Here is a 19510-nt window from a genome sequence, read left to right on the forward strand (position 1 = left end):
TTTGTGTTTCTGCGGAACGGAGGATAAGCCATTTACCCTTTAAAGGTGTTTCTGGGCTGACTGAACAGTAAAGTTCATGGCTGACGGGATGTTTTAATTTCTGTAAAGGAAACCCTCACTGTTTGATTAAATACATATAAACTAAACCACTGAACAGTCTTTCTAATTCTTTTCTCAGGTGTATGGGGCTTCCAATGTAGAATTAATCACTAGAACCCGCACAGAACATTTATCAGACCAGCACAAAGGAAAGAGCAAAGGTAACAAAGTGAGCTAAAAATATTCTGTGACAGTCGCCGCCATAAAGATAATGGGATTTTTTCTTCAGTGAAAGAATGCAGTTCTCATTTAGGCTTTCAGGTTCACCGTACACATTTTGTTATCCACTCTGAATTGTTATATGTTGACAATCTTGTTTGGTAAATGTATAGTGATAGATAGAGATATAGCAGGTGAAAGCTGAATATAACAATTGGCTGGCTTAGTTAATTACTCACTGTCGGTAATAGCTGTTGCTTGGGTTCCAAAATCAGTGAAATTTGGTAACTGAAAAAGTATACATTCTAATTGATATAAAATAGTATATAAGGGTTTCCTAAAGCGGCCAAAGTGCAGAAACTCACAACAAGCACAAGATAAGTTCTTACTGCTTTTACTACTTTTTCTTTGAAAATGAGAAGAAGTTTGTGTCTAAGCAATTTAAAAACATTTGCAATTTGTAGCTTTAATTCACTGCTTTGTGAAATGAGCTATCTATGCTGAATTAGAAAATTTTTACTGTATTAGCAAATATATTTTGTTTTCAGCGGTACAAAGCAAAGCTTTGTAGTTTCAGCAAGAACTATAGATTTGCTTTAGGAAAAAGCTGGATAATGGAAGGAATATTTTCCCGTTGGAGCAAAATGTACCAGGGTTTTTTTTTACTTGCTTTGGATCAACTATGTCCATCGGGTTTTTATCTGCAATTTGTTTATTTCCCTAGTGGTTGAAAGTGATGGACTTATGCTTTTTTCAGCCTAACTAACTATGTGTCTTTATAGTGCTGATGTTTATTGAAATATAGTCATTAGCAGTTGACACAAATGAAAGGAGGACACATGTTGTACTAAATAACAAATATCCACAACACAGATAAGTGTAATCCTGCAGTTTAATTGTGCAATTTTGGGCAACGAGTGCTGTCTCAGTACTCCCTCCAACTAAAAAGTCTTACCCTAGCCTAACCTGTAGCCTTAGTCCAAACCTTAGCCCTAAACAGGTTGCATTTTTTTAATTCCTTCATAGTATGCAAAGATCAGGGCTATAGAGTGACTCCCAGATCAATGACCTGAAAAGGTGTCCAGCAAACCAGCAAAGGGGGTAGTTTAAAATTAAGAAAAGGATTCCAACTCCAACCAAAATGCTTTTCCTTTGTTTTTATTAAAGCAGGGAAAGGCCCAATACTTGGTCAGATTTCTTTGAACATGTCCCCACTGGAGAGATTTCCTCTTCCTGTCCTAACGGCAGAGTGTCACAGAAAACCAAATGCTGAGAAACATCTTTAATATAGACATAAGAAACCACCATTTTTTTTCTTTTAATATGGAAGGGTTAAAATCTCTGTGAAGTTTGTATTGCTGTCCATTTCTTTCTGACCCAGGAAGACCTGTTCCGCTTTTTATTCACAAGGGAAGAACACAGTATGGCTAACTCGCCATAAATTCATGGACAGCTTAAATATGTTTCTGTGTTCAGGGTTTATCTATCATTTATCTCTGACTCTGAATGTGTATCACAACACATTCATTATTCGTTTGGTTTTCACATAATGTCAATATACTGTTAAAATGCCAGACAGAGACAGAAATTTATCACACAGCAAAAAAAACAAAAAAAAAACAGAAGCTTTAACTCCATTCTGAATATGAAAACATTTTTGGCTTGAGCTGGGTGGTAAGGCTGTAAATCTTTAGGTGATACTTTTAAATATGCTACATTTAAAAAACTTAATAGGGAATAAACTTTGGTTGGTCACAATAACAGCTATTTGCTTTTGTTCTTTTTGGTCCATTAATACACAGATATCGATATAAAAGCATATGTAAAATCTGTGCTATTCAGCAATAAATGTGGCAAATATGTAAAATAGTATCATATTGTAAAGTAGTAAAAGCTTTTGTGCCAGTTTACATTGTAGCACAAGTAACACCGATAATCTTGTTCAAAAACTGAACACCAAATGTAACAATTTGCCCTCAGTTTTGTATAATTGTTGTAGATATTCACATGTTAGACACAAATGTCACTTATTGAATGTGTTAATGATAAAGTAGGAATTTCAGCCGCCCACCTTTGTCTATGGCAGTTTATTGCTACAGACGATTCTACAATAGACTAAGAGATGTGTCTCTTAAAAAAAGTCAATTAACTGAGATAGATGATTGCTAAAACTTGGAATTGTTAAAATAAATCTATCACAGGTATTTATTTGGTGTGCCTGGTTCAATGGTGGAATACTTGAAGTCTTAATGCAACTACCTACTAGAGCTAGTGTACACTATCAAATACATATATATTCCGACTGTGTTTTGTAGGTGTCCATAAATGCTCCTGGTGGCATGATTGCCTTCCTCTCTTAGATTAGATTCAATTTATGGTTTCTCCTGGTATGGAACATCAGGATTATTGTGACTCGCAATGTCTTGTATTATATATTGAGGAAAGGAGAAGGGTAACAGTTTAGCAGTTGTCCCAGGCAGTGAAAATTCTTAGGTTTGCCTTGATTGCCAGTGTCAATTTTGTTATTTGTCAATTTGCTTTGCAGGTGGTAAAACCCCTCTGCAATCATTTCTGGGAATAGCCGAGCAGCATGTAGGACCAAACAATGGAGTGAGTATTGTTTTGGTAATTTTTTTATAACAGTTTCTTTGCTGCATCCTTTCATGATATGCCCTGTGAATATGCTGGAAAAGCCCATATAAGCTGTCCTTCTAAACCCGAGATAGAGATGATCAGGGCCTGTTATGTCAGAATGGAATCATACCAGCTTTTTTTCTGACATTTATCAACAATTTCTTTCAGCGATCCATAGTTAGCTTTAGATGATAGAAGGTAGATTACATTTCTTATTAAAAACTCATACAGAGAAAATTGGCTTTAGAGAATCTTTGATTTTATATCCTAAATAGAAAAAAAGAAAATACACATCAAATTGTAAGTATCACATCATGTGACAGCAATAGCTGTATTAAAACAATAGTTGTAGCAATTTAAATAGTGTCCAGAAAAGAAATGGAGCACTACAACTCTCTGCATGCCACCTGGCATTTAGCTCGTGACTAAAGCTACGTACACACGTCAAATTTTTCTCGCCCGATAATCGGCTCAGGGCGGATATCGGGTGGGAATCTGGCGTGTGTACAGCCCGCGTCGTTCATCGTCCGTGGATCCGTTCTGGCGGATCCATGGACGATGAACAACGAGCGATCCCAATGCAAGGGAAGGGGGAATGCGCGCAGCAGGGTGCTGCTCCGTTGCTCTCCCCCTCCACTCTCCATAGAGCAGAACAGTGCTGTATGTACAGCACTCTTTCATGCTTTGTGCAGTTCTTATCGTTGGAAAGGATCGTGAAGGATCCTTTCCAATGACAAGAATGGCACGTGTGTATGCAGCTTAAGTGTAATTGCTTATGATTTTTGATTTGATTTGATGATTTTTGAAATTGCTTTAAAAGTGACCGTGTTGCTTTTTAAAAAGCTAAGAACAAAGACTCCTTGTAATGAAAATAATTAATACTTACCCTGTTTCCCCGATGATAAGACACTGTCTTATTTTTTTTTGAAGGCCAAAATATGCTCTAGGGCTTATTTTCAGGGGGATGCCTTATTTACCCATGAAGAAGACTACAGTACACAGTTATTAGCTACCATATCAAACACCCTATCCCATTTCCTAAAAACTAGCTTTATCCAATAACAGATATGGTATGTTGAGAATGCATTGTCAGGGGTGGAGCCACTTTCAGTGATATTTTCAGGGTCATTATATTGCTGAACAGTTAATAGTAAGAGCCAGAGTATCTGCAGGAGTTATATTGGGATACGGAATTTGATATTGCCAAGGACAGTACACGGCTGACTTATGGATGGAGAGGGATATCACCAGATACGTTATAATGCTTGGTCCTTGGAGGCATAGAAGCATTTTCAAAGATGCCGGGGTTGGGAGTACAGGGGTAATGTAGTAGGGCTACTGATCCATGTTGGGTTGTACAGGGGCATTTCCTTGGCAAGGAAAAGTTAAAAAGACAAAAAATGTTGTGTATATGTTTTTATCGATAGTATGCAATGCCTCAAATGGCAGAGGATGCTGTTGATAGAAGTGTCCCAATAGTTACTGAGAGCTACTGTAAATAAAGAGGCATGCCAAGAAAGGTAATTATGATATGTGGGTTGGTAGATAGCTGTTTAGCGGATGTCAGAAATAGGGATAGCTTCATTTGTTTGGCAATTCTACTTAAAATTGATATTTCAGTAATGTGTGGGCAAAATGATAAGATGATATCATCTTGTATCTCTAAGGAATATAAATTATAAGGGATCTCTTCAGTATTTTGTGTCTCATAACAAAAGGTTCAGCCTCTGCTATTATTAGTGTACTATACATGATGAAGAATCCATCAGAAAAGCATGACACTATTGTCTGGCTTTGCAATAAGAAATGACAGCTGGGCATTACTTTGAAAACATTACTTTGAAGCACTGAAAAACCTGACATTTAAAAGAATGTAACATGTGATTCTGTGTTTTCAACCACACAAAGGTTAAATACCAGTTTTGAGTGTAATTAACTTTAAAATGTCTGGTGACATACAGAGAAATAATGAATTTGGGCAACCTAAAAGTCTTGGTGGCTTATGTGAAAAACATTTGAAAAATATTTACAGATACACAGAAAGGTTCCAGGAGCAGAAGTTTTGTCAGATTTTTGAAGTTTTTGTAGGGGGTAATTTCCAGCCCAGAATTCCCACTGGCCTACATTGTAGGATATGTTAGATAATTGTAACACAAATGTAGCTTATAATAATAAAGGATAATTGTACTGTTGTAGAAGTATTCTTGAAATGACCAAAAAGCCAACCCTACCCCCATGCCCCGAACAAAAAGTCCTACGCCTATATCTTCACTTCTATTGGTATCCTCAGACATGTGGAGCACATGGCTGCTTGAAATGATTTCCTTTGGAAATCAGTGAGCAATAGGATATACTGTGATAATAGATTATACATTCTTTGTAGTGTATGTGGATTAACCCAGTTTATATTCCTCAAAGACGTGGCTTTGAATGCAAAACACACACAAAACACTAGAATATGTGAATGATTTAAAACGAAGCTCCATTAGCAGAGCTTGGAAGACTAGCTATCTTAGCATCGCAGAAACAAAGCTATGATACCTGAAAAGCCTGTTGTCATGCTACTTGATACATTGCATAATATCCTTAGTTTGGGACCCATAGGTTGCTAAATATTTGCCCCGACTTCAAGATGTATGCTAGAACTTTAACTCTTTTTTCCCAATTATGTAGATGGTATACATATTCCCATGCTCATATTTTATCATATATTTTTTAACCCAATTTAAAACTTAATAAAAATCCTAAATAACAAAAAAACCTAGGAGGAGAAACTTTAGGTCATGTGGGCTGCCAATCATGTGACTTCTCTACTCATCATGGAGTTCTCTTTTGCAGCGATATGTAAAGAGAAATCCATGGGACATCATAAGAGCCCCACACATTTCTGATTTTTAAGAAATACTTGTTAAATACAAGCACAGTGTTCAGCAAACTGTGCAGTGTTTAGGACAGGGGTCGGCAAACTCCAGCCTTTAGGCCAAATACGGCCTAGCCGGTAGTTCGTTCCTGCCTAATGCCCCCTGGCCAATCTGGCCTAATGCTGGCCGACAACCCGCTGCTCCAGAGCCGCAGGTTACCAGACGGATCTGCCAGGGGGCGTTGGAAACTACCGGAGCTCCGGTGCTGCCTCTTTGCTGTTGCTCCCCTATTTACTGCGGCCGGCGTTGATATTCTGGTGCCCCGGTAAATAGGGAAAGCTCCCTGAAGGTTAATCCCTCTCCTCCGCAATGCATACACTTCAGGGGGCGTTCCCTGATGGTGGGCGGAGCCATTAGGGCGGGTCCGGCCTACTGTGCTCCCGCCCACCCAATAAATGGCCTAGTGGCCATAAAACTTTACCGACCCCTGGTTTAGGAGAAAACAAATAGTGGTACCTATTTTTTGTTCTAAAAAGTCAATGTGCATTTTTGCCTGCATCCCAAATTATATTTAATGAGCCAATATTGGTATTACCTACATTTTTATTTATGACTTTAGCATGTATACATGGTACAGGACTTTACAACCTAAATTAGTGAATATGTACGTGTTTGTGAAAGGTAATTTGATTATTTTTGTAGATGGAACAGGAATTTTTACGAAGCCTAAAAGACCTGCAGAGTTGCAGTCAACTCGAGCAATATTTATTTTAGTCTAAATGAATTTCTAATATTCAGTACTGATATTGTAAAGATAAACCTTGACCATAACAGAGAAAATACATAATCTGCAGGGTACACTCTAGGCCTTGCATTGTGTTTACCTGAATAGACCTGCTATGAATTGGCTCTCACAAGGCCTCTGTAAATAGCTGTAATTTGCCTAGCCTGGAATTGATTAAAACATCATGGTATTCTTGGCTGCAAAGCTAGGTTTGACAGTCATTTGCTTTTTATTCTGCTTGCAGTAATTTATTTGTACAAATGACTGGAGCACATCCACTGCCTTCAGTTAATGCCAGAGTACAGTAGCAATTAAACATCTAGTTCGCAAACCTAAAAAAATTAGCCACCAGTTTATATATTGTAAAAATATAATGATAGGCCTGATTTAATAAGTATGAGATTTGCAAAGTGATCTTATAACTGAAGTTTGTAGATTAATATAGACAAAATAAAATTAAAAGGTTTTAAGGCGTGAAGTGCAGCCTTCATGCTACTGATGTTAGCTACAGTATTAGGAAAGTAGATTAGTGTTAATAAATATGACTTTTCTGAGTGAATGTGTATATTTAAAACCCATTTTTTTACAACATTAGCACATACTGATAATATAAATAAAAATCAAGCGAATATATTAGACTTGTATATCTAAAACATGCATTTTCTTTATCACTGATTCCTACAAGTTTTAAAATTAAGTTGTTCACAATCACAAAGGCTCTAGAGGACTTTAACATAATTGTATTTAACAAATGTTTTTCTTAGCAGACCTTAATTACCCAGACTTTTAGCCAGACCAATCCAACAGCCATTACACCGGATGAATACTTTGATCCAAACTTTGAGCTGGGGCATCGGGATATGGGGCGACCCATGGAGCTCACTACCAAAACTCAGAAGTAAGTTGTACTAATCATGGATACCATATGGATAAGCTAGGCAACGTAGGATAGAAATATCACCTATTGCACACCCGCAATATCTACAATATATACTGATAAGCCAACACATTAAAACCTCTGGTATGTGGTGTGAATTAATTACCTTTTTACAATGGCAACTATCAAGAAATATATTAGGCAGCAAGTGAACAGTCAGTTCCTGATCATGTGTTAGAAGCAGGAAAAAGCAAAGTAGCGCTAGTACGTTCTGCTCCAGGAGGCAGCAGTTCCTAGCATAAAGAATTGGTAAATGCACCTCAACCTAACCGGAAGTGTGAATTTAGCATTTCATTCTGCCATGACATTGCCTAAGAAAGGACATTTGGAAAAATAAAACACAGTAGAATAAAACACATTAGAAAAATATTATATAAGTTATACATGCATTCTGCCTGTTACATTATTGCATCCTTATTATCATATTATTAATTCGTTTTTACTAATTGTACCTTTCTTTGTTTGTGAAACGCATGTAGGTTCAAAGCCAAACTTTGGTTGTGTGAGGACCACCCGCTCTCTCTGTCGGAACAGGTGGCACCTATCATTGACCTCATGGCAATAAGCAATGCACTATTTGCAAAACTCCGTGACTTTATCACTCTCAGGCTACCCCCAGGATTTCCTGTAAAAATTGGTAAGTAAAAGCAGTGACAAGGCTAACATAAGTCAGCCCACACAGGTGATTTTTCAGCATATATGGAATAGATAGAGGTTTAAGGGTTTAGTTAGCCACTAAGTTCATATAATTCTTAGGGCATGTTCACGCCACTGTTTTTTACAAGTGATTTTACATGTTTTTCTTTTGCAAATAATCATTAAAATAGAAAGGAATAGGTCCATTTTATACCATTTTTTTGGTGGCAGCAACATTTCCCATGTATGTAGCATACAGAAGCAGTTTGCCACCACTGCTGCCTCCATACACTTGAATTGGAACTACTTGTAACGGCTTATGCAAGCATTTTTCAGCAATTGCAAGTGTTTTTCCAAGCAATTTCAAGTAAATAAAACACAATTGTATGCAAACATCAGAAAGAGCCCAATGGTTACTGTTTGTTACCACTCCCAGACATCTAGCGGTTGTCAGCAGGCGTCTGGGTGTGGCAAAGGCCTTAGTTTTTCTTGCTGCTAGTCTGGACATTTCTCTGGCCTTTAGTACAGAGATTTCCCTGGCTTAAGTGAAGGGCTTCTCCTACTGCATTCAGGGGACCACCTCACTGTTGCAGCTGGTATGAAAAGCATGTTATCTTGTTACTTGTATAGAAATCACACCCAAACTTCCTAAAAAAGGTACAGAATTTGGATGCCAGCTCCAAACAAAAACTATATTTTAGTCTTATATGTTGGGTAACAAACCACAGGTTATGCTGCATCAGCTCCAGCAGTGAACTTAAGGAGAGTGATAATGCTTGCTTTGTGTCTGAGACACAAACCAGTCCCTGGAAATCTAACCATTCAAGTTTCTGAGAAATAACCACAACAGAATGATCTCCCACCACGGAAGTCCCTGAGAGGTATATCATAATCTAGCATCATAAAAAGTACACCTCATAAAATGTTTGTAAACTTTATTTTCACATATTTGAACAGTCAAACATTATAACCTAAGTGAAACAGTACCTTCAGATAAAGACTAGACTTTTAAAACTTTGATTTGAATCCCATTGAAATGTTGTCAGAGATTTTAAAAAACTTCATGCATGGAAAGCCACAAATATTTTGCAGTAGAAGAAATTGTGAAAAATTAAAGTCAACAACTTTTATGGGGGTTTACTGACTTGTTTGTACATGACACTTATATGTGTTTGTGTGTATGTATGTGTGTATACAAACATAAAACATGATCATAAATACAAGATGTCATGCATTTGCGGACAACACTGATATCAAAACTGAGATAAGCTGCAGTTTCCAGTAGTAATACTTATATTAAATATTTTTATTCCTGATGAAAAAACATCCAAAAGCATTCTCTGCACTTTTGCATTAGGCGATGATAATGTCACTTTACAGTACTTCAGCTATTAGTAACTTACAAAGTATTTAGTATGAAACATGCATATTTGTGATGATTGAAATTCTCATCACAAATACGTGGATTGTTTATTCAAGTGCACAGCTGTTTAAATTGGCGTGTACAATACAATAAATATGTGTAGAGCTCTCCATACTGCAAAATGAGTGCACAATCAGAGCTGCTTCATAAAATACTGAAAGCCTTGTAGACTTCAGTGATATGGAACAGCTGGAGCTGGCTGCAAATGTAAAGGTTAGGCTGCATGTGGAGTATTAAGAGCTGGGATATGTGTCAATCCAACTGATTTTCTGCCTGTATGCAGATTTATTTTTTTAAAGTGTATGAAACAGAAATGTGGCCAAGTACACAAGTAAGTTTAAAGGTGCACTCTGGTAATATTTCACTGATTTAATCAAACCCACAAAAAAGCTGGGATAGAAAGCAAGTAAAGCTACGTATGCATGTCAGAGGAATTGTGCCTGAGATGGCCGCTTTGCTTTTCCATGGAGGAGAGTTTAGTGGGGTGCTGGACAGAACAATGTTGTGTGTACAGCACTTGATGATCATGAAAGATAATTTTCAGCGACAACCATCTGGCTTCTATCTATTGTATGTAAAAACAGTGAATACAGTTGCAATAATAAATGGGAACACACTTTCAGTCCTGCCTTCCCAATGACATCATCTGATCTGATCTGTTTATGTGAATGCGAGAGTAACATTTCAAGAGTTATAAAACTTGTCCATATACACAATAGTTGTTATTATAAATATTTATATATGACATATTTGTTTAAAATATATATTTTTTTTTTTTACAGAAATTCCTATTTTCCACATCCTGAATGCCCGCATCACCTTCGGAAACCTGAATGGATGTGATGAGCCAGTGTCCTCCCTCCGTCAGAGCCCCAGCAGCGAAGCCCCCTCTCCAAGCAGCGACTCCTGCAGCGTTAGCAGCACCAGCTCCATAAGTATGAAGCCACAGCAGGGGGACACGGGACACAGGGACCCTAACAGTATGTGTCAGACCTCAGCACTGGGGGCACAGGAGGTCCTGCATAGGGGTGACCATAGAGAGGATTACCATTGGCTGTGCCTCATGTCACAGATAATAGAGGGCAGGTAGCATAATCCACTTCAACATTTCAGATGGCTCCTCCAGGCCTCCACCTTCACTGCTTTGCCTGAACATACATACAGAGTTAGCTGCTTTTATTATGGTGCTTTTGTGCTGTAAGTTCAAAGACAACAGGACATTTCTGTGAATGACTTAATTTCACTGTATGTCCTGTTCACTTGAAATAGATGATAGATTTATGACTTTGTGTTCTGGTATGTTTGCAGCTTCTGGACGTGGCTGTGAGATGGACCAAGCATTATTTGAAGCTCCACGAGGGTACAGTGTGGTAGGGAGTTACCGGGAGAGCATGCGTGAGGAGGAGGATGACCTGCTTCAGTTTGCAATCCAGCAAAGTTTGCTAGAAGCTGGTAGTGAATATGATCAGGTAAGGTGGCTTATCCATCACCGTGGACAAGTTTAATACTGTTAATTTAAGTGATACTGCTCAGAGGTAGCCTTAAAGTATAACTGAATACAATGGGGAATTAAGTGGGGGCAGAGAAAACACTGCAGCTCTTCCCTTAGAAGAAATAAGTGCAGGGCTGTCAAAGCTAAATCACCCGTTCAGCACCAGCTATACATTTACTACAGGAAATGAATATTCTAAATAATAGCGCAATGAATGCAGGTTTAGCGGCAATATTCTGCCATGCAATCAAGTGATTGTTTTTGTTTAGAATAAATTGTTTGTGATATTAAAATGACGACTAAAGACATTGCCAGGACCAACTATTAGAAGTTAGAGGAGTGGAGTTGTGGAAACACTAGAAAAGAGGGGTGAGACGCTGCTCAGTGAGAGTAAAAGGTATATGTGAAGTGTAATACTCTTCAGTGAATTACTCAGCTTTCATGACCTGGCTGAGAAATACATATAGTACCTAGGGTGTAGTTACTGGCATTTAGAAAATGCAGTTGTGACATGGTCATTGTTCCCAGGGGGCATGTTAAAAAGTGATTTTTTTTTCCACAAAAAGGCCATTCCCATGAGCTTCTCTTTCATGTCTAGAAAGCGTTGTAGACACAAGTATTAAAATTAACCCTCGGTTAAAAAAAAAAAGAAAAAGAAAAAAAAGCTAAAATGTAGATTGTCATTTCTAACCGCAATTTGCCTAACTGACATGTATATGTAGGGGTTTATTGAGCCTATGGTATTCTGTGCCATTGAACCACATTATTTGTGCCGTTCAAATGTCTTGACTTTATTTATTGTTTTGGAACAGTTACTGAAAAAATAAAAATAAAAACAGATGGCAACCTTGTTATCTCTCCTATAGCAGATTATCCTAAAAGCCAATGATGTCAATAAAAAGTTTAGTATGGTAATATCGCCATGCTTAACTGGCCATGAACCAAAATATGCAACTTTCTTGTTCTGCCTTACAGGTAACGATTTGGGAAGCTCTGACAAACAGCAAGCCAGGAACACATCCAATGTCTAATGAGCGAAAAGGAGAAAGGTTTGTAATTTGCAGTATAAAAGTAACACAGATCATAAGTACAATTTGTTAAAGATCCTCCCAAAAGTAATGTTATTGTATTTGATAAGAATTATCCTTCTTTCATAAATGTGTGCTAGAATCTTATTTATTTGGTTTCAAGTAACAAAATACCAATGGCCATCATCCTCGGAGATAGAAATACATGGTTTCTGTTCCTTTGTATGTTGTCTCTTGAATCTATGACATCCTTTGACAGTTTGTTTTTGCTACAATAAACAACACAACAGCCAAGTAGAGAAATCCTTTAGGGTATGTGTAGATGACAATAAACAGCACATCCAGGGCTGACCACACTTGCTATTTATTTTTCAGTCTTCATTATTAGTGAGATTCATTACACTGCACCTAGGAGAACACTTGTAATCTGCAGGGAAGATTACACCATTATCAACACCGGGATCTGCAGGGAAGATCATTCAGGGTTCAATAAACTCTTTAACCAGCAAGCTGGGGATAGGGATTTGGCTGCACTGAGCACAAATTAATGCAGCTATGGTCAGTTTTGTAAATGCCCTGTACTTGAAGATTTTAAAGCTATTAATGTGTCTCTGAATATTATTTCACTGGCTTGGATACAGCCACACACCACTAATATAACATATAACATTAAGCTCAGATTCAGACACATTTCTGTAATACTAATAATGAATTGGAACATTACAGGTCTTTTGTGTGTTTTTTCTGATTTACTGGAGACATCCCGTTTCGGTATCATAATATGTTTTTTCTAAAGCATTTTTCATGTCAACCCCCCATACTTTTCATTTTAAAATCAGTGGACTATGGCAAAACAGGTTTTTTTTCTTCCTTTGATTTAACGTTTCCATTTTACCATGAGGCATTTTAATCTTTATCATCCCCTCATTGGCAGAAGGTGAGTGATTTTTGTGTTCCTGGGCTTTATCTGCAGAACCCCCCAGCACACCCAGCCCTGCAGCCCCCCACACTCCGTCTCCAGCAATTCATTCAGCACTTATCAGGAGCAGCTACGAATAGCCATGGAGCTGTCAGCCAAGGAGCTGGAGGAGGAAGAGAAGCTGAAGCAACAAGAAGAAGAAGAGCTAGAAAGGATCCTACAGCTCTCCTTAACTGAGAAATAGCAGGACCTCTACTCTAGCAGACAAGCACCCAGAAGACCTGTCCAAATTGGCTAAGGGCTAACTTGGGAAGCCACAAACACATGACTGAGGAAACCTTATTAAGAAGAGTAATGGGTGCAGATGGAGCTTCCTGTTACACACAATGCATTGCAACCAATGGTGGTCATACACTTCTGCAGACTTTTCTTGACATACTTCCTGATATCAATGTTTAGGAAGTATCACAACAACTTAAGAGATTTAACAACAAAAACAATCACTGGTCACAAGCTCAGGTGTGGACAGGCTCTCCCATCTATATAGTAGTGAAATGGATTGGAGTTTTACCCTGTTTGTTGCTGGAAGCACATTTCTTACTGATATATTTATTAATTGGATGCTCCAGCCTCAAACTGGTTAACAATGCGGTACCTCCTTATATTTATAGTGACCCAAAAGGAACTTACTGTAACAGTGATCTCTGCAAAGAGCTGTAGTTGGATGTAAAGAAATCTGAATCCTTTTTGGGTTATGTGCGCAATATATGTTAATTCTTTAATTATCAGGGTCAGGTCTATGTAAGTGCTAACAAATTATGATAGAGTATATTCAATGTGTCTGAGTCTTTTAATGAGAAGCTAGAGAGGGAAATGCTTATTGTGTCCTCTTTAAACCCCCCACAAAGAATGCCACGTGTGGTTGGATAATGTATTAGTACCACAATTTCCACAAATCAGTTACAGGAAATGGGTTCCTTTCATTTGAAACCTAAAATTCAATGTGTGATGTAAAAATAAAAAAAATAAATAAGCTGTGCTCATGGAGCCTTGAATTAATAAATCTTTTTTTTATCTCCATCATTTATTTTGTGACTGTTAGGAATTGACATTGTTGGGTTGAGTTCAGCCCTTCAAAATGAATAAAAACAAAACACAATGTATTCTCAGAAGAAAAAGGGACAAAGTGACAGTGCTCTCCAACAGCTCTCTTTTCCATTAATATCCAGGGCATCTAATCTATAGGCCCAAGCACTGTCACGTAGGGATTGGTGTCACCACTTATCCTATTCTATGTCACCAGCTGATGCAAGGAATAGTAGTACTGGCTGCAATTGAGGAATAAACAGCAGGGGAGCACAAGTAGGATGCGTATTGATGGTTTGGGGGGAAAACTTTGCAATGGCACTGCCACTTTGCCTGTATATATGTATATATATTATTTGGGAGTAGGTTACCAGGAAAGGGGTAGGTAAATATTCGCATTGGGTGGGGCTTTAAGCAAATTGATTTTGTAAATGTTTTACAAAGTTTCTTACCAGAAAGTTCTGCCAGTGCTTACTGTTTCTGGTTGGCAACCTCACAATTAGCAGCAGCATTGTGTGCCTACTTGGTGTTCTCCTTGGTTGGCTGCCTATCTGATAACCCGATAGATAGGAGCACATCTGGCAGGCTGACAATATTGCTTCTATTTGAGAGGCAGTGGCCGAGTTGCTGTCCGCCTGCAACAGCAAGTACTGTTACTTGTAAGCTTTTCTGGTAAGAAACAAACTTACAAAAAAGTATTTGCTCGAGCAAACTGTGTGTAGTAAAGCATGATGTCAGACATACTGAAAAATGAATTGTGGCTTTAGAAACAACCTAAGGCAGAACTTACCACTTCACCCTCACTTAAGAGTCAGCTAATGCATTGGAATAAGAACCTGATACTGTGACTGCATAATTCCTGTAAAGTTACAAATTCTCAGAATGCATATAGAGGATCGGAAGTCAATTGCCACCTCCTCATTTAAATGAAAGATTTCGAAAACGCTACAAATAACTGTGAAAAGGATTACTTTTCCTTTTTATCCATTATAGTTTTAAACAGCAGTACCAGTAAAATGTTGATCATTTTATGTCTGGAAAAAGTGACAACAAAAAAAAGCATCATAACTACCAATCATTAAAGAGAAGCACTTTATTTTCCTGCTATTTTCCTAATGTCGGGAAATAGAAAACAAAATACATGTAATTTGTGTGTGTAGGTGTTCACGCTGTATTTCCAGCACAAAGATGAAAGGTTTACCGGTAGAGATTCCATGTCTGTCAATGTTCCCTGTAATTTCCTTATAGGTAACAGCTGTTATTTTATAGTAAACAGCTGTTGTCGGGACCTGGGGCAGAGTGTCCTTATATTTGCTTTACTGGCTGTCACTGAACATTTGATTTTTTTTTTATTATATGCTTTAATTTGCAGGAAATCATGCATAAGCAGCTTTCAACGCTGGTTTGAATAATGATACTGTCACACACTTGTTATTTATTGTAAATGTATAATTGCTTTTTATTAAACTAAAAGTCTAGACAAAGATAAAAATAGCAAAACTAGCGTTTATTGCAATATTTACCCTCAGTCCTTACCTGCAGTACTTGTTTCTGCCATTGGATGTCCTCATTCTGGTTGCTTGCATTGGTCACTTTCTGTGAGCCCAGGTCATCCTGGACCCACACCAGTCTGTTACTGGACAGTGAAGAAATAAGCAGCACAGCAATGAGCTCATCCCCCTGTCCTTTTGCTTTGTCTTCCTATCAGCATGCTATTTGTCAGCACATGAACTTGTTGGCTCCATGCATTACTACTTCCTCTGGTACTTCGAGCTGTGTTGTACAGGGACTGCAAGAGGCTGATAATACGGGGAATTTAAATCTTTACACTCTTCTTAATAATTAAAACTTTTAATAATGTTTGATATACACAGGCCTGTATTCATCTGTGTCTGTTATATATGCCAGGAGATCGGCTTTATTTGTATTAGAATGGAGGGTCATTCACGGTAATCAGATTCCTGCTGTCAGTTTCATAGTGAAGGTTCAAAATGCCAAACTTGGATTGTGATGTGCTGAATTAGAATGCTTTGCACAGGAGGCTTCAGTAATGTCACTGGGTGAATGTCAAAGCAGAGAAAGAAAAGGTGAAAATCTAGAATAATTGTATCAGGTCTCAGACATTTACAGTTATGTCTCAGACATTTTAATATTACTATTAAAAGGGAAGTGTGAATATGGAGTTATTAATCTATGTATGGCAATATATGTAAAATAAAACAGTCAGTAAGGTAAGGAGCAAGTTCCACATCAATTAGCAATTAGACACAATTCATGTTCCACACAACAGTAAACTCAACTTTTACACCAGCATTGCTCTTCATGCTGCTTTATTGGATGATGAGAAATAAATGGGCAAAGGTATATTGACACTGGCCCCTGTTTAGAACTGACTGGGGTCCAAGGGGTGGTGTGGGGGGCTCTGTATAATTGTAGGTTACCTCCCTATGTCTGCCCCTGTGGACACGCTTCCAAATGATTGAGTCCAAGTATTTCCAGTGAAGGGCATTAATAATGCTACGGCATGCAAAGACATTTTCCAAACTGTATGTTTCCAACCTTGTGGCAATAGTTTGGGTGAAGCAGTTTTCTATTTCAGCATGACAGTTCCCCTGTACATAAAGCCTGCTCCATAAAGTTAAACTTTGGTTTAGTGAATAGAAAGCCCTGATCTCAACCGAATTTCCTTTGGGATCAATTGAAACTCTAATCTTAAAAGCTGAATGTTCATTATTTTCCACAGATATACTGTATATGGGTAAATATAAAATGATCTGAATTTTCACCAAAGTACATATTTTTAAAGGAACAAACATTGACTCGAGTATAAACCTAGAGCCTAACATATGCACTGCTAACACTCAAAACATTATTAGAAATAGCAAAAAAAAAAAAACAAAGATTGTGAATAAATAAATAAATGGTGTGTTATTTTTAAAACATTTATTTAAGGTTATTGAAAAAAATGGAAATGACATGGGTTCAACCTGTAAATCTTTTACCCTCTTTGTCAAGTATTTTTTTTATTTTTTTAATTGGTTATGATGCATCACTCGCTTTGAAATGATCCTTTGTGCATCATTGTTGGCCACCCATAAGTGGTTCTGTGTTCTCATGTCAAGTGTGTTACAAATGTCTCTTGTCTGTGAGGGGAAGAGTTTGTTACACACTTTACATTAGGACACTGCGCCAGCTACTGGTGTGACCCCAGTTTAAAATAAAATTCTCTCCTAATTTATTAATATTACACATTAATAAAATAGCGCCATCATATTGCACAGTGCTGTACAAAGTCCATAGTCATGTCACTAGCTTTCTCTCAAAAGGGCTCACAATCTAATGTCCCTACCATAGTCATATGTCTTTATTACAGTCTAAGGTCAATTTTTAGGTAAGCCAATTAACCTAACTGCATGTTTTTGGGATGTCCACACAGACACAGGGAGAACCTGCTAACTCCATGCAGATAGTGCCCTGGCCAAGATTCGAACCTGAGGTCTAGCGTTGCAAAGACCAGAGTGCTAACCTTTGAGCCCCAATTGTATTTTAAGGGGGAAAAAATATTGAGTGTTTACAGTACTCTAATATTTTGTGGTAAGTGTGTATGTATGTAGAGAGAAGTCTTAACAGTGTTGTTTTGGCCAATACAGAACGATTCAAGGAGATACTGTGATATGGAGGACTGGTCATTGCTTTAGTATGTCATGTAGGTGATTTGGTGCAGATAGCACTATACATTCCACCCACTCCTCCTTTAAGAAAGAGTTTTTATTCCAGAAAGGAGGAAGTTCAGTGATAAAACTGACTGACAGGGACGTGATATAAGCAAATGTAATGGCATAACATTCCTACTCTTTTAGACTAAATGATAACATAATAACCAGTTCATATTAACACTAAATAAATTATATTGACAAACCATAAAAATTGAAATAATTACAAATACTGGGCTGCTAATATTTATTTCTGTTTATTAAATAAAATAGTTGTTATAAGAGGGTAAGGGGCGCTTGCATCATACAAATACGCTATATTTTACATATATTCTGCTACTTTTATAGTATTTATAATACATTTCTGCTTTCTATAATGATCACTGGTGTATCATTGTCAGGGTAACATTGGCCCGTTCCTAAAGCCATAATAACCTCAATAAATGCAAACGCTGCTGAAAGTTTGTATCACTACAAGCAGTGCACAATCTACAATAAGATCTGGAGTTCTTTTCCCCATGAGCTTTCAGCATATGCTTAGAGATAGGACCACAGGTAATATTATCAAGATTTTGTCAGACTAACCTAAAATAATTGATTTTTTATCCCCTTCAGAGCTGGAGGGCCCTGGACCAGATTTCAAAGCATATGGCAGAAATGACAGACACTTTCATATGGCTCCAGGGAACATTGGAAGAAAAATATGTATTCAGAAACAATGTAACTCTAGAAACTTGGCGCCCCTGTAAAAATTGCATTGGGAGACCTGGAGGAATGAGGAGTTCAAGAAACAGACGCCAATGTCAACATGTAAGCAAACAAGGACTGTATAAGGCGGCACTGCACAGTAAAAGCACAATTATATTTTAAGCTGATGGAAGGATCTGCTATGTCCCTAAAGGTTTTCACAATACATTTCAGATTTTGATAATAAAATCTGTATTTTACAAAAGAAAATTGAGAAGGCAAACTGATGTTCCATGGCACCTAATACCTTTACATGGGCCACCGTGCCATATGAAGCGAATTAAATCAAAAGGTGCAATAGTGCCCTCCATTGGCAGAGTTAGGGTAAATGCAGGCTATGGCACGGTGTGCAGATCTACAGGGCAAACCAAAGGTGCTGCAACCATATAAAGAACCCTCATATACTCATTAGGACTGAGCATTTTATTTACTTTAGAAGTACACCAGTTTAAAATTTGTAACTTTTTAAATATTGTATTATGAAAGATTTCAATTGCTAGTTAAATTAGTAAAAATGTACTTGTTTTCACAGATATTTAGATAAAAATAAGCAATATAAATAATTTATTGTTTCAGTATCCCTCTACACTAAATATATATATAGGTGCTGCTGCAAAAATATTCCCAGCAATTCATTCTGTTGAAATATTTCCTGTTATTTGTATCATTTAAAATCCACAAAAGTACAATACACATGCTGTAAACTCATTGCTAAAGGTTTAAGTATGTGCAGAAATAAACAAATTTACTTTCTATACCAATCCTGTCTCTTCATCTGGTTGCACTGCTTGCAAACAAAATTACAATCTATTTCATGGGAGCAATCTTTCTATCTAGTAATAAAGTTTATAGAATGAACATATCAACATAGAGCATAGAACCTTCATATGAACAAGCAAAATCTCTCTGTTGATCTGTTTCCCAATTTTGTCTCATTATACACAAGCAGTTATAGAATTTGTGCAATAAATAGTTCACAAGCAATCTTTTCT

At 37.4% G+C, this 19510-nt stretch overlaps 1 protein-coding gene across 3 annotated transcripts in view; it reads left to right on the top strand.

Moving 5' to 3' along the window:
• The window catches only part of ANKRD13B (ankyrin repeat domain 13B), a 116406-nt gene extending 97127 nt beyond the window's left edge, over positions 1 to 19279 (top strand). The window contains exons 8-15 of one of the 3 annotated variants that reach the window (XM_072430700.1): positions 179 to 260; positions 2804 to 2868; positions 7302 to 7435; positions 7954 to 8111; positions 10316 to 10468; positions 10842 to 11002; positions 12001 to 12074; positions 13027 to 14052. In XM_072430700.1, coding sequence (XP_072286801.1) covers positions 179 to 260; positions 2804 to 2868; positions 7302 to 7435; positions 7954 to 8111; positions 10316 to 10468; positions 10842 to 11002; positions 12001 to 12074; positions 13027 to 13216 — 1017 coding nt within the window. In that variant the 3' untranslated portion in view covers positions 13217 to 14052. Of the gene's footprint in view, positions 1 to 178; positions 261 to 2803; positions 2869 to 7301; positions 7436 to 7953; positions 8112 to 10315; positions 10469 to 10841; positions 11003 to 12000; positions 12075 to 13026; positions 14053 to 18386 lie in introns of those variants that run through there. The other 2 variants (XM_072430707.1, XM_072430718.1) reach the window with 2 other exon arrangements.
• The last annotated feature ends 231 nt before the right edge of the window (positions 19280 to 19510 follow it).

Source organism: Pyxicephalus adspersus, chromosome 1 (assembly GCF_032062135.1).
Source record: "Pyxicephalus adspersus chromosome 1, UCB_Pads_2.0, whole genome shotgun sequence".
Lineage (NCBI taxonomy): Eukaryota > Metazoa > Chordata > Amphibia > Anura > Pyxicephalidae > Pyxicephalus > Pyxicephalus adspersus.